Here is a 23,819-nt window from a genome sequence, read left to right as displayed (position 1 = left end):
ATCACTAAGGTACTTATCAATTTTGATGTACCATGCCCGAGGGGCATGCTTAAAGCCATAGAGAGCTTTTACCAATCTAAGACCCTGATAATTTTTCCAGCGACCTTGAAACCAGGAGGATACGTCATGTAGACCTCTTCACGGAGAAAGCACTCTTCACGTCCATCTGATGGACCTTCCAGCCAAACTGTGTTGCCATGGCTAGGACTAATCTTATGGTGCTTATCTTTGCAGTAGGAGCAAAGATCTCATAATCAATGCCCTAACGCTGAGAAAAGCCCTTCGCCACTAAATGAGTTTTGTACTTATCCAAAGTACCATCCGATTTGTATTTGATTTTGTAGACCTTTCTTCCCTGGTGGAAGATTAGAAAGGACCCAGGTGTTGTTCTTCAATAGGCTCTGGTGTTCAGATTGCATAGCCTATTCCCACTCTGGAATTCCTTTAGCCTCAGAGTATGTTTTAGGTTCAAATACACTGTGAATGTTGGCCATGAGAGCAAAGTTAATAGTTCTCCCATCATTGAGCTCATCATTACGAAGATCAGCAAGTGTCTTAGCCCACCACTTAGGCCGGATAGGAGAATGACCAACATTAGTAATAGGAGATGCTTGATGATCAGGGTCCTCATCAGAAGAATCAAAATCAAACTCAGGTGAAGCATCTACAAATCAAGGTGATCCTGCAGGAGAAGTCGAAGGTGTCTGTATAGGTATCACTAGTATAATTGGAGCTATAGGAGCTACTGGAGCCCTCCCATCAGGTAGACCTAATGGAAGCCAAACTCCCAAATCATGAGCCTTCATAGGCTGGTCTATTGGATCAGGAACAGGAGAAACAAGCATGAAAGGTCCTCGCTGCTCATCAAAGACTGCATTACAACTGTAGATGAGACGAGATGTCTCAACATGGATCAGGCGGTAAGCTTTGTGAAGACTACTGTATCCAACAAGCATGAGTTTCTGAGTCTTGGCATCCAACTTGGTGCATGACGCATCAGGGATCCAAACAAAAGCAAGGGAGCCAAAAACCTTCAGGTGACTAGTTTTGGGCTTGCGACCTAACCAGGCCTCTTTTGGAGTTTCACCTTTGACCGCCATTGTGGGTGACCGGTAGAACAGATAAACTAGAGTGTTAACTGATTCTACCCAAAACTTCTTCGGAACATGTCTGTGTTTGAGCATGGATCGAAACATCTTTGTGATTGTCATGTTCTAACGTTCAACTACATTGTTCTGTTGTGGCGTGTGAGGTGTGGTTAACTGGCGTTTGATGCCATGTGTATCCAAGAAACTACATAAAACATTACAACAAAATTCCTCCCATTGTCTAATCTAAGAGTAATAATAGATTTCTCACTCTTTTTCAATTAAAGGTTTAAACTTATGAAATACACGAAATGCATCTGATTTCTTTTTAAGGAAATACACCCACATTTTTCAACTGAAATCATCAACAAACAACAAAAAATACCTGGACCCAAGAACAGAAGGAGTGGCCATAGGGTCGCAGATATCAGCATGTATAAGCTGAAGTGCTTGAGAAGCTCACCATGAGTCGACACTGGTGAAAGGTGTGTGATGTTGCTTCCTAGCCTAGCATGCGTCACAAACTCCAAGCTGTTGAGTCTGAATCTCTGGCAATCCAAGAACAAGCTCATCTCGAGCAAGTCGTGAGAGATAATGCACATTTAAGTGCCCATATCATTGATGCCAAAGTGTGCTGATAGAAGACCACCAAGCAACCATAGCTAAGTCTCGAGAATCACCAAAATCAGTAAGTCTAAAAAGACCCACTACAACAATAGACCGAGTCGCCTGATCAGTGATGGTGCACTAATGTGAACTGAAGGTGATATCCAAGTGTAGAGAATGTCGCAGTAAGTAATTGACTCAGAGTAGAATTAGTTTCATCCCTAGAATGTAGTACAGATCAAGAAATGTGATATTCCTCCTAACAAACTGAATCTGTATGTTGCCTTTGCCGACAACCATGTACTCTTCTCTGCCACCAAAAATAACAGAGTCTGAATAAAGCTGGTAGTTAGTAAACCAGTCTTTGTGGTGACTGAAATGACGAGAGGCACCTGAATCAATGTACTAGGCAGATGACTTGACATGATATGCAGGTTTTTTAGCCATGAAGGCGTAAAAGGCAGATTCTGCCTACTCAGTGTAATCTGCACTGTTCACTTTGTGTTGCAAACTTGATTGCTTAGATTGTGCAACTAAGCGTTTTCGACATTCAACCTTCATGTGTCCAAACTTGTGACAATAGTTGCATTGAATGTTCTTCTTTCGAGAACCATTTGATGCTGGAGCAGAAGACTTCTGTTGAGATGGCTGTTGAAACTTGACTTAATCCTTCTAAAAGGATTTCGCAGCAAAGGCATGCTCTGTGGAGGTGGAACTGGAGCTGCTACCGAATTGTTGTTTCCACCGATCTTGCTGAAGCAGCAGCGTGCAAAGATCAATGAACTTCAAATCAACGCCAAAAGACTTGATGTTGAGAGTCTCGATAAAGTGCTAAAGGGACTTTGGTAAACTCCGAAGAGTGATAACCACAATATCCTCTTCCTCCATCTTGCAACTGATGGCAAGTAATTGATCACGGATTTCTTGAATTTGATTCAGGTGTGCCTGGAGCGAAGTGCGCTCATCCATGACAAAAGAAAACAGAGTGTTCTTCAGAAAGAAAGCTCTACTTTTGTCAGAAGTCTCATGAAGACCTTTAAGATGTGTCCAAATCAGAGTAACATGACTCGCGGCGAGTCAAGCGAGTCAACGAGCCACAATGATCCAGTCGAGTCATAATGACTTGTGACTCGCGAGCGGCGAGTCAGGTGGCGTGACTCACCCGACTCACGAGTCACATGGTGACTCGCCTAACTCGGGCAACTTGACCCGGTCGTGGCAGGCAGAAAATTGGGTGATTAAAATAAAAAAAATTGCATACTTTTTTAATGTTTTTTCTGTTCTTCCTCACTCTTATAACCCTAAAAGGGCTTCCATAACACTTTATTGTGAGAAGAAGAAAGAGAGAGAGAGGTAGAAGAGAAATAGAGTTTCTTTGTTTTGCAACCAGCTGAAAGGAAGAGGAGAAACGCTTGCATTTGTGACATTGGAGCTTGCATTTAGATCATCAAGGAGTTTAAAGGAGCTCTTCTCAACACTTCCCAAAGCATTTGAAAGAGGTAAGAGTTGATTTTTTAGATTTTAATGATTTTTTTCTCTATGCTTATGGGTTTTTTGGATGAATTTTTTTTGTTTATTTATGAGTTTTTTTAAACTTTAGATCTTCATAAAATACAATGCTTAAATGGTAATATTTGGTTTAAAATGTCTTATTGCAACAACCTTTACATTTTTCCTTACTCATAATGGCTCTTGGAGGTAAAAAACCCAAGCTCTCTAAAGGCAATAAAAAAGATGAGTGTTGGAAGTTCACCATAAACTTTCCGAGTAGAACTAGAACTCAAACAAAATGCCTATTTTGCAAAACCATTAATAATGGGGGGATAAATAGATTGAAATACCATATTACTGGCATACGTGGTCATGATACTGAGCCTTGTGGAGCTGCAACTATTGAGGCTCAACATGTTATGTAGCCTTGAAAAAATATGAACAACAAAAGGAATTAAAACAAAAACAATTAGAAGAGTTAGCTCAGATTGGTTCTAGTTCCCTTCCACGCTCATCTGGAAGTGTTTCTGAGTCAGTAGGTTGTGTTGGAGAAGGTTCTTCCCTTCTCCCCTATTGTCCTAGTGCTTCTGCTAGTCGTACTTCTTCTACATCTATTCTTTGCACTGCTAGTGGTGCTACGGCTGCTGCCCCTTCTAGTAGTACTAGCTTTACCTTTCGTCCTAGAGTCAAAAAATCTAGGTTGGACAATTTTTTTGTACCGCATTCCACTCCTGGTGCACAACCTTCACTTGAGAGCTTGGGCTGGAATAGGGAGGTACATGAAGCTGGAATAAGAGCAATTTGCAAGTTTTGGTTTTTCTGCAACATTCCATTTATAGCAGCCAAGTACTTCAACTTCATTTATATTTAATTCTTTTACGTTTTAAGTTTTAAAATTTAAATTCAATTTTAAACTTTTTAAGTTTTAACTTGATGTTGAAATTTTGAAATATGCTAATTAAAATGTTTTTATAAATGTAACAGGACTCCTTATTGGCAAGGGATGATTGATGCAGTTTCCATCTATGGTGCGGGGTTCAAAGCCCCCACTGAAGATGAGTTGAGTGACCCCCTCTTACTAGATATGGTCGAGGAGATGAAACTTGAGTTGGAGGACCATAAAAAGATTTAGAGCCAAAAGGGGTGTACCATTATGACGGATGGATGGACAGATAGGAGGAATAGGACCCTCCTAAACTTTCTTGTTTCTAACGGAGGTAATTCATCATCCTCTACTTCTCGAAGTCTAAAATTTAATGTATTATTGAATAACGAAAATTTTGTTTTATTGACTATTGATTCTTGAATGATAATTATTTTGTTTAATTTTCACTTTCAGGATCCACCATGTTTGTGAGGTCTATAGATGCTTCCTCACATGTGAAAAATGCAAAATTCTTATGTGAGACTATTGAGGAGGTCATAAGGGAGTTGGGGGAAGAGAATGTTGTCCAAGTGGTGACTGATAATGCAGCTAATTATGTTGTTGCAGGTAAAATTTTAACTTCTAACTTTCTAAGTTCTACTTCTAAAAAATTTGTTTTAGATTTTCATTAAATTTTGAAAATTAAAAGTTTTTTAATAAATCAAAAAATTTCATTGTTTACTAACTAATTTAAAATTACTGCAGGAAAACTTTTGATGGAGAGACACCCAAAAATATTTTGGACTCCATGTGCGGCCCATTGCATCGACCTCATGTTAGAGGATATTGGCAAGCTTGTATGGGTGAAATCATGTGTTACCAAGGCCAAAAATCTTTGTAAGTTCATCTATAATCATGCCTTGGCCCTTAGCACTATGAGGCAATACACGAAGGGAAAGGAGTTGGCTCGTCCTAGTATCACAAGATTTGTCTCTAATTTTATCACACTGAAATCTTTGCTGACTGCAAGGTTAGATTTGAGGTGCATGTTTGTTGGTCCAGAATGGAGTTCCTCCTCCTTTGCCACCAGCGCTGTAGGGATAGATGCAACAAAATGCGTTTATAATGATGATGGTTTTTGGGAGCCATGTTCGAAGATTGTGGAGGTAATTTAAATTTTAAATTTTAAAAGCTTGAGTCTTAAAATTTTATAAATTAATTTATCTCATACATATTTTTGTTTTATATTTATTGTGCAACTTTGCAAAGTTTCATCATTCACTAAATTGTTTTTTTGTTTAATTGTTTTGTAGATCACTAACCCCCTTGTAGCCCTCCTACGAGTTGTTGATGGCGAGAAGCCCTCTATGGGCTACATTTATGAGGACATGGATAGGGTCAAGGAGGCTATTAAGGCCAAATATGTAGGAGTTGAGGAAAACTATGGCCCTATTTGGGACATAATTGATAGGAGATGGAAAAACCAGCTTCATAAGCCCATCCACGCAGCAGCCTATTACCTCAATCCAGCATACCGTTTCTGTGAAGATTTCAAGGCAGATGAGGAGGTTCTTAGTGGCCTATACACAGTGATATTGAAGATGTCCCCTAATCCCACAGATATATTGCTTGAGATGGATGCCTATAATAATGCATTAGGGCCCATTTTTTCAAGTCAAATTTGCAAAGAAGGTTGTACAAAATTGCAGCCAGGTAAAAATTGCAACTTAAGCCTTATACAATCTAGTTTCTAAATTTCTAGCTTTAAACTTTAAAATTCAAATTTTGAAATAAGACTAATATTTTTTTGATTTCCTTTTTTCAAAATTCAGATAGATGATGGCAAATGTTTGGGCCTTCAACCAAAAACCTTCAACAAATCGCCATCCACATTTTGACCCAGCCAAGTAGCGCTTCTAGATGTGAGCGCAACTAGAACATGTTCGAGCACATCCACTCGAAGAGGCGTAACAGGTTGTCTGTGTAGAAAATGAATAGGCTAGTCTTTGTGCATTACAACCTGCGAATTAGGATCAGGGGGATTTTGGATAGTGACACCTCTTTGATTACTCTAGAGGAGGTTGATCTAGAGTCTAAGTGGATCACTGAGGCTACTGATCCTGTCTTTGATGATGAGGACCTACAGTGGCTTGACCAGGCAGATAGAGAGGGCCAAGCTGAGGCTGTGGCTATGGCAGCAAAGGACCAAAGAGCTCCAATTGTTCCTAGTGGCACCTCATAAGCATTGGCAGAGCCAGAGACTACAGTTGATCCTAGAGGCACCTTACAAGCTGATGCTATGGCTACTCAAACATCCAGGACCTACCTTAGACGCCTTATTAAGAGGCATTTTATAGATTATACTGAGCCTGAGGTTGAGGTTGAGGCTGAGGTTGGGGATGAGGATGAGGATGAGGACTAGGAGCCATAGCTATAGTCTTGTTTTAACTTTTTGTTTAACTTAATATATGATCAGAATTTGGAACATTTGATGATGACTATTGATTCATTGAATCTTGATGTGTTGAATTTATCATTTCATAATACATATACATTTTGATGGGTTGCGTGGATTTATCATTTTATATATGATTCTATGATTTACTTTTATAATATTTCCTTCAGCTACTGTTTAAACTTTAAACTTTAATTACTAGTAATATAGTATTTAGCAATTTACCTTTGTAGTATTGTACTTATGTAATCGATGTATGTTTGACTTTTAACTTTAAGTATGTGCATTATGATCAAATTATCTTCTATTTAATGATGTTATTGTGTCTTTACATTTTATTCAATAATGGGTGCATGGAATGTTCTTTAAATCCTAAAAAATCTCAAAATTTTGAGATTTTTTCACTTTGCCGAGTCACCGCCAAGTCATTTCCGAGTCTGAGTCGGGTCACAAGTCAAGTTATCCTTGCTGAGTCCAAGCCGAGTCCGAGTCACATTACTTTGGTCCAGATCTCGGTAGTTGTTTTGTCGGATGCAATCTGAGAAAGTTGATCATTAGCTACGGATAATTTGAGAAGCATCGCTACCTCCTGATTATTTTGATCTCATGTTTCTTGATCAGAACTAGGAGCATTCAAATGCTTCGTGACACCCAAAACAAGTTGATCAATGTTCCGATATTCAAAAATTGCGATGATTCACTACTTCCAAGTGCCATAATTTTGACCATTGAATTTGGAGTTGTGCTCGAGTGGGATGTTTGTCAAAGATTACATGGCACATTTTTCAATAAAAAACTGTGAAATCTGTGAAGGCACCTTCTTCAAGGCAGAAAACGGAAGACCCATAAAAATCGGAGTGACCCATAAGAGAACTTGCAAAACCCACAAGGAATATGGTGTCATTTTCTAGATCCACTGGCTTGAAAATCGAGGCACCCAGAAAAATCTGACGACAACCCAATTGTGCTCTTGAAAAAACCCACCAAGAATCTAAATTGAAAATATTTTTTCAAGCTAAAAAAACTAGGGTTTCGAGCAAAAAACCAGGTCGGCAGCCACGGAGGTCAAAAACAGCAAAAAAATGGTGATTAAAAGATAGAAACTTTCGGATTCTTGTGCCAGAGCTCGACTGGAGGCTGAGACAAAACTGAAGAGTGTTGAATATGTTGGGATTTAACTCCACAAACAACTATAAATGCAAGTTCGCGGTTGTGAAAGCCGTTAGCAAAAAAACGACCCTCTTGTTGGTTATTGCCACGATTTTGAACGCTAGTAGCTGAGAAATTGCCCCTTACACATGTGTCGTTTAATCACAATTTTCACCATGCGATTTCCTCTGCAAATTGCGATTTTTATTCCTCAAACCCTAGCTCACGATTTTTAGATGTGATAAGGATGCAAGTTGCAGAAAAACAACCTTTGGATTTGCAATTTTCCGCAGACGTTTCTTCTAAAAAAGCCCTAAAAAACTAGTGAACACACAAATTCTTCACAAAAATGAACAACCCTAGTCGAGTTTTTGAGAAATCGCATAAATAATTTTGAAAATTTTGAAGCAAATAATTTTAAAAAGAAATTATAGAATTTTCAAAAAGATTTTAAGTATTAGCTTTGAAATATTCTATTCTAACAGAGAAAGTTAAAAAAGTGAAAGCAAACTGAAGCTAACTAGATATTTACAATAGATAACCATTAATTAATAATAGACTATTATCTATTATCGTAATATTCATTAGGATTGAAGTGAATAATATATTATAATTCAATATATATATATATATATATATATATATATATATATATATATATATATATATATATATATATATATATATATATATATATATATATATATATATTGAATGAACAAATTAATATTAATATATTACTGTCTACTTACGGGCAGAATGATGACTGTATTTATACTTGCCCAATGATCGGGTCTATTGAATCTCTAACATATCGAGACACAAAACTAAGTCATGTTCGATAGTTTAGACACCGTGTAGTATATTCACCCAAGCACGATAAATGCCAATATGAAACGGTGTGATTATTGTTATCAATGGCAGACTAAGTGATAATTAGTTATGACCACGTTTATAACTCTCAATGTTAATATATATATTGAACCATCAATGCTTGCTAGGTAATAAATGAATCACAGCGGCAATACAATTACCACAGCAAGCATTTGATAGTTCATATGTCTATTATTCATCGGTCAACAGTATTAATAAATATCAGATTAAGGAATTGCAAGAGTCTGTTCTAAATATATAGCTTTGTTCCTATTGAATTCTCAGATGTAAACTGGGATCATTAATCAGTAACAACAAACTATATACTTAAGGAAGAATATTTGAGACACTAGTAAATTTTGAAGTTCTTATCTGGTATACACTGAAATTAAAGGCTCTATTATTTTTCTATCACTGATTCATATTCCTTAACATGGTATCATAGCCTAACAGATAGAAAACAAATAAAAGGGAGTAAAATTAAAATTAAATTTGTTTCGTGCACTCATGGTGAATCGTGTCAGACTTAAAGATAAACTTGAAGGAGCATCAAATTTTGTATCATGGAGAATTCGGATTATGACAATACTACGAGAACTGGAATTAGATTCATATGTAGAAGAAAACAAACCAATGCCAAATAACGATCTAGATAAAACAATATGGAAAGACATAATAAGGCCATGAAAATTATTATTGATGCAATTATGGATCATATTCTTCCAGCTATATCAAAATTAACAACTGCATATGATATGTTCATGATCATTCAAAATACAAGTGAGATCAATAACACGAGCAGACTATTACGATAATAGATAATCATCTATTATTAGTAAATAGTAATCTATTGTAAATATCTAGTTAGCTTTAGTTAGCTTTTGTTTTTTTAGCTTTCTCTGTTAGAATAGAATGTTTCTATTCTTTACGATCGTTTCCTAAGGAAACATCGTTTTATTCTTTTGTATATATTGACCTTTCAATCTCTATTAATAACAAGCAAGATTTTTACCAATTACTTTATAATATGGTATCAGAGCCTATTTCATAATTTTTTTCCAAAATTATAATTTGTTTTCCAAAATTATCAGAGCCTATTTTTGAAATTATTCTGTGATGCTTCGTAATATCAAAACCTTGAGATTTTCAAACTAGGGTTTTGTCTAAGGATTCATATGTTTTGGCAAAATCATGTCCAAATCGTAGATTCTTTTGGCATTTTTTTTTAAACTCACGGCTTGCAAAATTCGTGATTTCCTCTTCTATCTGTTCTGCCTCATTTTGCAAATCAACGGTGTCCATTAAAATACAGTGAAAGGGCTTCGGATGACTGAAAAACTCGTTGTACACGACCTCAAACTCACCATTTTTTCCTTAGATCTAGACAGTGACTGCTGCATCTTTTCCTCAGTTTTTCTCTCCATACTACCTTGATCTTCATCTAGTTGTGGTCGCCTATTGAATCCACCATTGTTTTGGTCTAGGTCTACAATCGTTTTGTCCAAATCCGCCATTATTTGGAGTTTTTTGCAGCTGGCTAGGGTTTTGATCAAAACACTAATTTTCCATAGTAGATCAAAACTATTTTTACATATTCTTGGTGGGTTTTTTGAAAGCTCAACTGGGTTGTCAAATTTTTTGTGTTCCTTGATTTTCGAGCCAGCAAATCCAGAAAACAACACAATATTCCTTTTAGGTTTTTCGAGCTCTCTTCTGGATCGCTCTCCGATTTTTCTGGGTCTTCCATTTTTTTACCTTAAAGAACGTGCCTTCAAAGATTTTCACAGTGCATGGCATCTCTTACAAATATTTTGCTCGAGCACAACTCCAAATTCAAAGGTCGAAATTATGGCACTTGGAAGCAATGGATCATCGCAATTTTTGAATATTGAAACATCGATCAACTTGTACTGGGTGTTATGAGGCATCCAACTGCTCCTGGTCCTAATCAAGATACATGGGATCTGAATAATTGAGAGGTAGTAATACTTCTCAAATTATCCGTGGTTGATGATCAGCTTTCTCAGATTTCATCCCACAAGACAATTGCCGAGATCTGGACACATCTCAAAAGTCTTCATGAGACTTCTGACAAAAGTAGAGCTTTCTTTCTAAAAAACATTGTTTTCTATTGTCATGGATGAGCGCACCTCACTCCAGGAACACCTGAATTGGATTCAGGAAATTCGTGATCAGTGACTTGTCATCAGTTGCAAGATGGAGGAAGAGGATATTGTGGTTATCACTTTTCAGAGTTTACCAAAGTCCTATGAGCATTTTATCAAGACTCAACATCACGTCTTCTGGTGTTGATTTGAAGTTCACTAATCTCTGCACATTGTTGCTTCAGCAAGATGGGAGAAAACAACAATTCGGTAACAGCTCCACCTCCACCTTCACAAAGCAAGCCTTTACTGCGAAATCCTTTCAGAAAGATAAAGGCAAGTTTCAGCAGCCATCTCAGCAAAAGTCTTCTGCTCCAGCATCAGATGGTTCCCGAAAGAAGAACATTCAATGCAACTACTCCCACAAGTTTGGCCACATGAAGGTTGAATGTCGAAAATGCTTAGCTACACAATCTAAGCAATCAGGTTCGCAGCCCAAAGCGAACAATGCAAAGCACACTGAGTAGATAGAGTCTTCCTTTTACGCCTTCGTGGCTAAAAGGCCTACAGAACATGTGAAGTCGCCTGCTTGGTACATTGATTCAGGTGCCTCTCATCATTTCACTCACCGCAGAGACTAGTTTACTAACTACCAGCCTTATTCAGACTCTGTTATTTTTGGTGGGGGAGAAGAATACACGATTGTCAACAAAGGCAACATTCAGATTCAGTTTGTTGAGAGGAACCTCATATTCCTCGATGTGTACTACATTCCAAGGATGGAACTAAATCTACTAACAGTCTGTTAGTTGTTGTGACATTCTCCACACTTGGATGTCACCTTCGGTTCACATCAGTGCACCATCATTGATCGGGTGACTCAGTCTACTGTTGCAATGGGTCTTAAGGATCATGGCCTTTTCAGACTTACTGATTCTGGTGATTCTCGGGACTTAACTATGGCTGATCGGCCGTCTTCTATTAGCACATTTTGGCATTAGCGATATGGGCACTTAAATGTGCATTATCTCTCACAACTTGCTCGAGATGAGCTTGCTCTTGGATTGCCATAGATTCAGACTCAACAGCTTGGAGTGTGTGATGCATGCCAAGCTGGGAAGCAACATCGCACACCTTTCACCAATGGCAATTCATGGCGAGCTTCTCAAGTACTTCAACTTATTCATGCCAATATCTGCGGCCCTATGGCCACTTGTTTTGTTCTTGGATCCAAGTATTTTCTATTGTTTGTTGATGATTTCAGTAGAAAAATGTGGGTGTATTTCCTTAAAAAGAAATCATTTGCATTTCCTCAATTTCAGAAGATTAAACCTTTTGTTGAAAAAGGGTCTGGGAAATCTATTATTAATCTTAGATCAAACAATGGGGGGAATTTTGTTCTAATGTTTTCTCTAGCTTCTTGGATACACATGGCATCAAACACTAGTTAACCACACCCCACACGAACAACTAAACAGTATACTTGAACGTCGGAAGCGGACAATCACTGAGATGGCTCGATCCATGCTTTAACACAAACACGTTTCGAAGAAGTTTTGGGCAGAAACAATTAACACTACAGTTTATTTGTTGAACTGGTCACCAGCAGTGGTGGTCAAAGGTGAAACTCCAGAAGAGGCCTGGTCAGGTCGCAAGCCCAAAATCAATCACGTGAAGGTTTTTGGCTCCCTTGCTTTTGTTTGGATCCCTGATGTGTCATGCACCAAGTTGGATGCCAAGAGTCAAAAACACATGCTTACTGGATACAGTAGTCTTCACAAAGCCTACCGCCTGATCGATGTTGAGACATCTCGTCTCATCTACAGACGAGATGTAGTCTTTGATGAGCAGTGAGGACATTCATGCCTGTTTCTCCTATTCTTGATCCAACAGACCAGCCTATGAAAGCTCATTATTTGGGAGTTTGGCTTCCATTAGGTCCATCTGATGGGACGGCTCCAATAACTCTTGCAGCTCCAGTTATACCAGTGATACCTGTATAGACATCTTCGACTTCTCCTATAGGATCACCTCAATTTATAGATGTTTCGCCTAAGTTTGATCTAGATTCTTTTGATGAGGAACCTAATCATCACGCATCTCCTGATAGTGATGTTGGTCATTCTCCTATCTGGCCTAAGTGGTGGGCTAAGACACTTGCTGATCTTCATGATGGTGAGCTCATTGATGGGAGAATTGCTCGGAAAAAAAGCAAAACTACAGAGTCTATTAACTTTGTTCTCATAGCCAACATTCACAGTGTGTTTGAACCTCAAACATATTTTGAAACTAAAGGAATTCTAGAGTGGGAATAGGCCATAACATCTGAACACCAAAGCCTGTTGAAGAACAACACCTAGGTTCTTTATGATCTTCCACCAGGGAAAAAACCCATTTGCTGCAAATGGGTCTACAAAATCAAATACAAATCGGATGGTACTTTGGATAAGTACAAAGCTCATTTAGTGGCAAAGGGCTTTTCTCAGCGTTAGGGAATTGATTATGAGGAGACCTTCACCCTAGTGCAAAGATGAGCACCATCAGATTAGTCCTGACCATGGCAGCACAGTTTGGCTGAAAGGTCCATCAGATGGACGTCAAGAGTGCTTTCCTGAATGGTGATCTCCATGAAGAGGTCTACATGACACAACCACCTGGTTTCAAAGTTCTGTATGGCTTGAAGCAGGCCCCTTGGGAATGGTACATAAAAATTGATAAGTACCTCAGTGATCAAGGCTTCAAGAGGAGTTCTTCAAACTCAAATCTGTACGTTAAGACTACTGGCAGTGACATCATCCTTCTGGTTATTTATGTGGGTGATCTAATCATCACTGGCAGTTTGACACCTTTGATTTAGGGAATCAAACAGAATTTATGCCAGTCTTTTGATATGACTGACCTTGGGCTCATGCATTATTGCCTAGGTGTTGAAGTTTGGCAACAATCTTCTGGTATATTCAGCTCTCAGTCCAAATATGCCAGGGCCCTGTTAGACAAATTTTGTATGCAGGATTGCAAGCTTGCATCTACACCTATGGAGAAAGGTATCAAGTTATCAACAAAGTCTGATTCTCCTTCCGTTGATGATACTACATATAGGCAACTAGTAGGCAACCTCATCTACCTCTCTACTACTAGGCCTGATATCAGCTTCGCAGTCAGCTATATCTCACGCTTTATGACAACTCCTAAGGCTGATCATTTGATGGCAGCAAAGTGTGTGCTTCCTTATGTAAAGGGCACTTCAGATTATGGACTTTTGTATTCTCGAAGTTCTAATCCTAAACTCAGTGGGTTCATAGATTTAGATTGGGCAAGCTCTGTTGATGATAAAAAGTCAACATCTAGATATGCGTTCAGTTTTGGATTCGATGCAGTCACATGGACCAGTAAGAAGCAACAGGCTAGGATAGTACTTTAGTGGAAAATCAAACTAGGAAGAAAATCAAGACCTTAAGATCTAACAATGGGGCTATATACATCTCTAAAACTCTAAAGAATTTTGTACTTCCGTTGGGATTAAGAAGGGGTATACAATACCTTATAATCCACAACAGAATGAAGTAACTAAAAGGAAAAATAGAACTTTTATTGAATCCGCAAAAGGCATGATGATTGATCAAAACATACACATCTCATTCTGAGCTGAAGCCTCAAATATATTAGTATACATCCAAAATAGATGTCCACATTCAATCCTAGAGAATATAACTCCTGAAGAAACTTTTACGAGAAACAAACTAGATGTAAGTCATCTGAGAATTTTTGGTTGTCCTATATATATACATGTCCCTAAAGAAAAGAGGTCCAAATTAGAACTCTCTAGGAAGAAAGGCATATTTGTTACGTATAGCGAATCCTCTAAAGGTTACAGAGTTTACATTCTAGGACAAAGATCTATCGAATCAACGGAGATGTTAAATTCGAAGAACATACTGCATATAACCTTTCCAAAAATATTGAAGAGTCTAATGAGGATCCAACTACTGCATTAGAAGATTCAAAGGGAGAACTGTTCAGAAGATCATGAACTCCTACCATCTCATACTAAAAATACTAAAAACCCTAAAAACAAAAAGAGGCCACTATGGGCAAGAAAGATGTTTGAAGAAAACAATGTAGCACCTAATGAAATCTTTAGAGAAAGTAATAAAATTAGAAGCCATTCATGTTATGTTTCTCTCACATCTGAACTCATCAAATCCGAACGATCAAGTGTTGAAGAGGCTCTGACATTTCTAGCCTAGAAAGATGCAATGATTGAAGAATATCAATCTATAGTAAAAAATGATGTCTGGGATGTTGTACCTAGACCTCAAAAACAAATCAGTTGTCTCCTCTAAATGGTTATTCAAAATCAAACATGCACCAGATGATAGTAATGAAAAACACAAGGCCAAATTCGTTGCCAAGGGATTTTCTCAAAAGGCTGGAATTGACTATGAAGAGACATTTGCTCATGTTGCCCGATACACCTCCGTAAGAACCATTATTGCTATTTTTGTATCCAAAGGATGGAAGATACATCAAATGGACATAAAAACTACTTTACTAGATGGTGTAATTGATGAAGAGGTATATCTAGAACAACCAGAAGGTTTTGTCACTCATGACAAGAACTCCTATGTGTGTAAATTGAAGAAGGCTCTCTACAACCTTAAACTAACCCCTAGGGCTTGGTACGAAAGGATTGATAATTATCTCACCAAACTAGGATACTCTAAAAATGAAGTTGATCCTAATATAACCTTCAAAATATCAGAAGGTGACATGCTAATTCTTGTTCTATATGTTGATGACCTATTGATAATAGGGGGAAGATCATCTTATTGTAAAATGTAAACAGGATCTAGTATCTGAATTTGATATGAAATATTTGGGTCTCCTACACTATTTTCTTGGTCTAGAGGTATGGCAAAAGGAGAACTACATTTTCCTAAATCAAGGAAAATACACTATTGACATTCTAACAAAATTTGAAATGATGGACTGCAAACCATTGTCCACACCAATGGAAACGAATCTTCATAAGCTTAAACCTACAGATCCTACATACTACCGACAAAATAATTGAATCCCTAATGTACTTGGTGAATATTCGCCCTGATATCTACTATGCAACAAATGCATTAAGTCAATTCATGTGTGAGCCTAAGAAAATTCATCACATGGCAGCCAAGCACATTTTGAGAAACTTACGTGTACCATTGGATTTGGTCTAAAATATGACAATGTTGAGATTCAACTTCAGGGATATTCAGATTCTGACTAGGCCGATAGTTCCACCGACTGTAAAAGTACTACAGGATGTTGTTTTAGTCTTGGATCTGCTATAATATCTTGGTTTAGCAAGAAGTAGTCAGCAGTTGCTCAAAGTTCCACTAAAGCCAAATATATAGCTGCCTCTATGCAAGAAGCAATATGGTTATAGAAGTTACTGTTTGGGCTATTTGGGAAGTCCTTGAATTCCACAATTATACACTATGATACTCAAAGCTGCATTAAACTATCGATAAATCCAGTTTTTCATAATCAATCCAAGCACATAGAAATTTCCTACCACTACATAAGAGATATGGTAGACAAAAATATTATCAATTGGTTTACATCATTACTAAAGAGCAAAATGCTCACATACTTACTAAGCCTCTTGCCAAGTTGAAAGTTGAGAACTTTAGAGGTAAACTTGGTATGACTAAATTGTAATTGAAATTTATCAGATTGAGTTTCAATTATATGTAATTTTATATATTCATGAATAATTTAATGTGAAGTGAGTTGCAATATTGCATTTGTGAATTATGTCATGAAAGGTGACGATCTTTCAGTTGATATATGTGTTAGGTCATTATTGTAAGGTGACAACCTTAGCAATAGCTTGACCTGCTATCATGATAGACTATATTGATTGTTGTCCCAGAATGTGTTGGAATTCATGATAACTAATGTATCATGATTGACACATTAAGTTGATGTCTCGGAATGTGCCAGAAATCATGATACTGAAATTGTTGTGTTTAAGTTCTTGATTTGTTATCATGATAGACTACATTAAGAAGTTGTCTGAAATGCGGAGATCATGATAACAATCGTTCCATGATTGACTACATTAAGTTGCTGTCCCGAAATGTGCCAGAAATCATGGTACTAAGATTGTTGCTCCTGAGTTCTTGATCCATCATCATGACAGACTACATCAATTTGTTGTCCCGAGATGTTTCACAGGTCATGATAGCTAAGGTGTCAAGATGGACAACTATTGGTAAGCATTACAAAGTTGATGCAAATGCACGTATCAAAAGAATACCTCTAGGATGTTGGTCTTAAACATTGTTATGAGATTCAATCCGCTTTTGCTAAAAGGAAGTGTTTAGAATATAGCTTCATTCAGATTGAAGTGAATAATATATTATAATTCAATATACATATATGTGTGTGTGAGTGTGTGTGTATATATATATATATTGAATGAACAAATTAATATTAATATATTACTGTCTGCCTACAAGCAGAATGATGACTGTATTTATACTTACCGAATGATCGGGTATCATGAATCTCTAACATGTCGAGACATGAAACTAAGTCATGTTTGATAGTTTAGACACCGTATAGTATATTCACCCAAGCATGATAAGTGCCAATATGAAACAGTGTGTTATTGTTATCGATGGCAGATTAAGTGATGATCAGTTATGACCACGTAGGGTCATGACCCTACGTGGCATAAGCCACGTAGAGTCATGCCCCTACATGGATATAACTCTCAATGTTAATAGATATATTGAACCATCAATGCTTGCTGGGTAATATATCAATCACAGTGGCAATACAATTATCACAGCAAGCATTTGATAGTTCATATATCTATTACTCATCAGTCAACAGTACTAAGGAATTGCAAGAGTCTGTTCTAAATATATAGTTTTGTTCTTATTGAATTCTCAGATCAAAACTGAGATCATTAATCAGTAACAATAAACTATATACTTAAGGAAGAATATTTGAGACTGTGGTAAAGTCTGAAGTTCTTATCTGGTATACACTGAAATTAAAGGGTATTATTTTTCTATCACTGATCCATATTCCTTAACAGGCATTTGAATGCAAATACAAAATCTACACACTTAAGATGTGTATAATCTCAGTTACTCCTATAGACAAGCAATCATGTTCTGTTCTACGCACCTTAATTCCTGATGGAGTCTCCATAAAACTCAATTTGTATGTGTTGGTACGGAAGCTATGAAAAGAGCATCCTTGGCCAGGAAGCTGAGGTACTCCCAGGTTACCTTTATTAGCACTGCATAGCAACCAAATCAAGAAAAGGATGAGTACAAATATAATTTGCAAAATAGGAAAAGGAATAACCAAATATAAGTTCCATTTCTGAAAGAAACAGCTGGAATTAATATAATAATGACTGGCAATGAAAAATGTGTCCAGCCACAAGTTGAAAGCTAAAACGAATGGTATCATGCAATGACTAAATATTGTGTACTTGGCATAGTATTATTTTTGTAACCAATATAATGAGCTGTTTCAATTGTATATCTTCTATTTTGTTGAGGGCACACTAATTTTTATTCAGGAGTTTCCCAAATCATGGAATGTAGCTCTCCCATTGTCCATAAAGGCCACAAACCTCACTGTATGACCAAAAGTGGAAATCAGTATTTCAGCAATTTTTGGGGCTTTCTGCAAATTAATCCTAACTCTAGCTCCAAATAATAAGTTTGATCAAATGCATATCAAGGGTGCAAATGCCATGCCATATCCAATATGACCAGGCTACAGGTACATTCCTTTGCACGGCACATATAAAAGAGAAATAAAACAACCCAACACTGTAAAAACTAAAGACACCAACAAGTTCCACCTAGAGACAACAGCCACAGCCATTTGATTCAATTAATTCAGACTAATATTTTACAGATTCAAGTAGAGGGTTCTTGCTCAACTGTCTTTGCCAGATGTGCAAGGGACTGATCAGAACATTCAGAGGTAGCATTATTGGCAACTAAAGAAGGTTCATACACCACATTCCTGAAGAATGAATTCTAGTGCAAATGGTTTCAGTTTTGGACTCCAAATTCGTGCAAATGCTGAGAAATGTTAAATATTTACAGCACCAACAGCAATGTAACCAACTAATGAACATTGTTAGCTGGAATTTGTAAACTATGGATTCTGCAAATTAGAAACTTCCTTAATGAAAATTCTTCTGCTCCAGAACAGGAACTATTATCCATCATGGGTTAGCTTTTGAAATATGAAACTCACAAGCTCAAAATAAATAATCAAAATAATTGAACTGTAAAGATGTTGCCTGTGGGTTGCTCCATCTCTAAGCTACTTGCTCTTGAATATCAGTTTCTTTCTCAGGATGTTGAAAATTCTGCTTCCTCTGACAATTAGTACCTCTGAGTTGATTCTTCGTGAGTCTTTTTTATACAGCTTGTCCTTTACTTCATAGATCACAGCATGATCGCATTTTTTCTTGCATTGCTACTATTAAGAATTATTAGTTGGGAACTTTTCAAACAAATAACAATCAAGTCATTGCTAAGGTAACACTGAATTGTACTTCTATATGTTTTTGATATTAATAAGCAGAAAAACAAGGGTGCTGTCCCTATAAACAACGGCCCACAGGGTGTAAAGTAATCAGCAGTAAAGCAGTCTTGGCACATTAACAGCACATTATCCGCATACTGGCATCAAAAACTACACCAGTTCAGTACTTATGTCTGTTGTTAAAATTCTGCTCAGGATTTCCCACAATGGCTATTTTGTGACATTTTTTGTTCATTTATTTTTGTACATGCAAATTGCAGGGATTGGTAATCCAACATTATTAAGCTGCAACATCGAGGCAAAATTAATTTTGATAATCAAGCTGTTATGAAGTTATAAAGCTTACCCAATTTATGCACATGATAATTGAATAGACCTATTAATGAAGTACCCACTGCTCATCATTTAAAAAATCTATAATTGCATATACTGAAGAAATTAAGTCATCAATGAAGATCTATTTCTTGAGTTCATCTTTTTTTCTCTTAGTATTAGTAATTACAAGCATCTTGCAGAATTGGTCACAAGTAACTCTAGATCATCAATGCTTATTAGTTATTTCATTTGTGTGTTTCATTTAAAACAATGGAATTTTAAAACCTTCATCCATCACTTGACAGCCAAAATACAGATTTCATGATGATATGGAAAAAGATTGTCTTTTTTGCATCAAATAAATCATTTCAATGCAAGGAACTTGGATGCAGAGCATTTCAGATTAAATCCTACTGGAAGCATTCCTGTTCTAGTCACCGATGATCAGATTTTCTGTCCACATTAAGTGTGGTTTCTTTTACTGCCGATTATATATAATTGTAATTATCTTCAGAAGCTTAACTAAAAGGTCAATTTTGCAATTCCTTTATTTTTTTATTCTAATAGTAATATATCGTTTAAAAACTAAATGATTTCTCGCCCGTGATAGAATAGATCAGAAAAAGGTTCCAGAATGGCTGAAGAAGTTTAATTCCTGGGGCATGAAATTCTTCAATTTAAGTCTCTTCCTGAAATGAAGCTATTCACTGTTTTAGCAAATTCAAAAAGCAGTTGCAATTTATTGCCTTGCAAACTCTCCGGATCTTGTAGATAAGCACCATGGTCAACTCCAAAAAATGCGGTAGATATGAATAAAAGATTGAATGGCCAGACTACTTTGACTTCAAAAAGAATGAGCTTACCAGCTTACTGACTATTTCTGAAAATTAATTGAATCTTACTCAGTATTTGGCCGGATGTGAGTTTTCTATGGTTGATCATGCATTGAATCCTATACTTGCTAGAATTGAGGTGTTGAAGTTGGATGAGGGATACTTTTGTAAGATCACTCAGCCTTTGTGTTACTTGGAGTAAATGTAACAATGACCAAGTTATCATGTTTTTATAGGTCTATTATCAATCACTTTTAGAAACATGAAAGTTTTCTATATCTCAATTTGTAATATGAGCATAAGAAGGAGTTGCAAAGATATTACTATCTTTCTTTGCATTTTGTATTAGCGGGCACTCACAGACACACTGCATGTCAGTATGAATGAGCTCTGAGCTATCAGAAGTTCAATTTTCAAAAGCTTTCAATGGGTCCAAAATTCAAATGAGAATTTGCGCTCTTTAACAGAGAATTGATGACCTCTTTTGGAAAAATATTACTTGATAATTATGAAGATCATGACAGCCATGAGAAGCTTCTAACCATGGACTGAATTTTAGCATCTGCCTTATCTTTCTTCATATATCTTAAGAGGGCAAGTTAAATGGTGTCTTTGATGTTCTGTGGAGTTATTGGCTACCTTTTTGATATGGATGTATCCGCTTTCCTGAAATTCATGTACCAAGTACATTTATCTGAAATGTTGTAATCACATGTAGAGTTTTGTGCATTAGAAGGAAGTACTATGTCATCCAACTGTTCCTTTTTTGATTTCTAATTACAATCTAAAGAAAAATGAGGCAATACAACGTAAACAGGCTCAAATAAAATGGGAATACCATGTTATCCAAGAGTCAATATCATACAACAGAATAATGAAACAGTGAGAGCAAACAATGAGTGAGATGTCATTGAATGGTGTCCATAATTTGAACATGAAAAAGATAATGTAAGGCATGGAATTTGCAATAAATTTCCCATATTATGGAAAAAAAATGAGAATTTTCTATGATTTCAATCCTCCAGCTAGCAGAAATACAGATGGCTGCAGATAAAATGATGAAAATGAGTGTAAATACGAGCTAGGTGATTGCTAACATCAAGACCACTAAACTTGCATGTTCCTAAGGAGTATTATTGTTCAAGATAGAGATCTAATTAGGAAGCTTCTGCAGGTGATTGCTAACATCAAAACCACTAAACTTGCATGTTCCTAAAGATTATTATTGTTCAAGATAGAGATCTAATTAGGAAGCTTCTGCTATTTTTACAAAAATGGTGCAATATAGTCTAAAAGGAATTTCAAAATAAATGCAATAACTTTGCTTTCCCATAACCAGTGCATCGATCATAGACATCTTGCATTCACGGCCATAATCCAACCATAACGATGTCAAGTAAGATTTTTTTTTCGCTCCACAAATTTCAGAGGTAATTCAGATTTCCCTATTTCATATGATACTTTGATGATTATTTTTCTAATGTGTATCAAAATATCTTAAACTATGCCCTATTTCATATGATACTTTGATGATTATTTTTCTAATGTGTATCAAAATATCTTAAACTATGTACCGTTATAGTCGAGTAACACTAACTAAAGGTGGTACTGTATAGCCGATAGATATAGATACAGATAATCATGCCAACTAAAAATTGCATTTGATTAAAAAAAATATATACAATGCTCAGTAGACAAATTTGTACATATATGCCTTGCAGCCATCAAAGAGTATCTTTGGATGCTGTTACTAAATATTATCATGTCAGACCATATATACATCCCCCTTGCCCACGAAAATCCCCTAGATACGGACCCTATTCCACCATGCCGCACCCAAATTACTTGACGTCATTGTTTTCTTCAGACAAATCCAAAATAAAAGTACAAAGTTAATACAAACAATGCCCTTGATCGAAACTGTAAATGCCCTAAAATTCCTGAGCTTGGTCTGCTGCAAAATCATTTCAATTGCACTAAATCATAATTTATTTACAAAGTGCAATGCAATTGGGATGCGTATATTGATAAATATTAATACCTGATTGGATCCATCTTTGCAGTGAAGGATTTGAGGGAAAAGAGAAGTCCAAACATAAGCTTGAGGTCTTGCGGAGGACTGAGAGTTGTGTGGGGGCGCATCCACTCTCTGTAATAAAGGCATACTCCATTCCTGTTGAAAACATACATGTACCTCATTTTATTGCTGCTGGGTGGTGCTGCAGTCGGCATCTCTGATCCTCCAAAGAACTGCATTGTGGAAGCCTCAAACGCGTACGCAGAGAATTATTGTTCTGCTACAGTCCTGTCTGACAGGTATTGTATTAATGGAAATAATGCTTAATGTAATTTTTTGTTTGTAAATTTGGCTACTGAACACCGAGCTCGGCGGAAAAACTCCGTTTGATCTTCTTTTGGTGATCGAGGAGTTTCAATGAAATAATATACCCGAAAAAACTTCAATTAATAACAGCTGAATAAACCTTCTTTTCAAATGACCCCTTCATTTTTTATTTAAGAGATTTAGGAAGTGATCATTGTAATATATTAGATTTGTTTTTAATGATCAGTCTTTAGTCTTGATTGTATTACAACATAAATGAGGTCAATGAAATATTTCTTAATTATAATTATTTAAAAAATCGTAAATATTAAATTTGTTTATAATAATAAGAAGTATTTTAGTTTGGTAGTAGGAATTGAAGGGGAATTGGAAAATCCAAAGGGGAATTGGAAAGCTCAAATATGGAATTCTGGAATTTACCATTTGTTTTTAAAAATTAAAGTAGAATTTGAAATTACAAATTCTAATTTTACCTCAAAATGGGCATGTCGGTCTTTCCACTCAAAACGTAGAATTGGTATAACCAATTCCAATTCCATATTTTCCTAAACCAAATTGAATCCCTCGTTGGGTATGCTTGTCTACATTAGCCAAGTTTATCATGGGAAAAAAAAAAAATTGTGGAACATTATCAAGTGGGAAGGTTTTTTGTTGACTATTGTTTCTAGTTGTTCACACAGCAATTTGCAGAGCCATTGTTCCCTCGCATTCTCAGACATTTGCACAAAAGATCAGTGGGGCATTGTTCCAAGTACTTCTCATTCACAATTATCTCTATCAATGCCTTTCATCATCATTTTTATTAGGTATTTTTCTCTAAAAATGAGGATATTTTCTAGTTTCAAATCTTCCAACAATGCAGATGCAATATAGGGGAAATTTTGATTAATGGAATCACAAGAAAGCCATCTCTACAAGGAGTTTTTAAAGCAGATCTTCTAGGTTTCATCGTGAGTTTTTGTGCTAAATCCTGTACTTGTTTTATTTTTGTATACAACAACTAGATTATTGATTATCTTCACTATGGTTTTTTGGGTGAAAACGTGCTAAGCTTTCCTTTGGGTGAAACAAGCTTTCCTTTGGATCCTTTATATTGATTAGAAAACCCAAGCTTTCTA

The 23,819-nt window shown here is 36.5% G+C and overlaps 1 protein-coding gene and 1 pseudogene across 4 annotated transcripts in view; one reads left to right on the top strand and one right to left on the bottom strand.

Annotated features, from left to right (window-relative positions):
* The window catches only part of LOC149579561 (SNARE-like superfamily protein), a 53,418-nt gene extending 30,566 nt beyond the window's left edge, over positions 1–22,852 (bottom strand). For 2 of the 4 annotated variants that reach the window (XR_016352364.1, XM_089785889.1), the window contains exons 1-2: positions 22,399–22,851; positions 17,821–17,935 (exon numbers count right to left, since the gene is read on the bottom strand). Coding sequence is in view for 3 of the 4 variants with exons in the window: in XM_089785889.1 (XP_089642015.1) it covers positions 17,821–17,935; positions 22,399–22,613 (330 nt within the window). In the remaining variant the exon portion in view is untranslated. Of the gene's footprint in view, positions 1–17,820; positions 17,936–22,398 lie in introns of all 4 variants that reach the window. The other 2 variants (XM_089785897.1, XM_089785884.1) reach the window with 2 other exon arrangements.
* LOC149579562 (uncharacterized) lies at positions 18,415–20,559 on the top strand (annotated as a pseudogene).
* Positions 22,853–23,819: the final 967 nt, after the last annotated feature.

The sequence above is a fragment of the Cupressus sempervirens genome, chromosome 1 (assembly GCF_028749045.1).
Source record: "Cupressus sempervirens isolate cs-2001-9-10 chromosome 1, ASM2874904v1, whole genome shotgun sequence".
Classification (NCBI taxonomy): Eukaryota; Viridiplantae; Streptophyta; class Pinopsida; order Cupressales; family Cupressaceae; genus Cupressus; species Cupressus sempervirens.
This window is presented reverse-complemented; position numbering and strand designations above follow the sequence as displayed.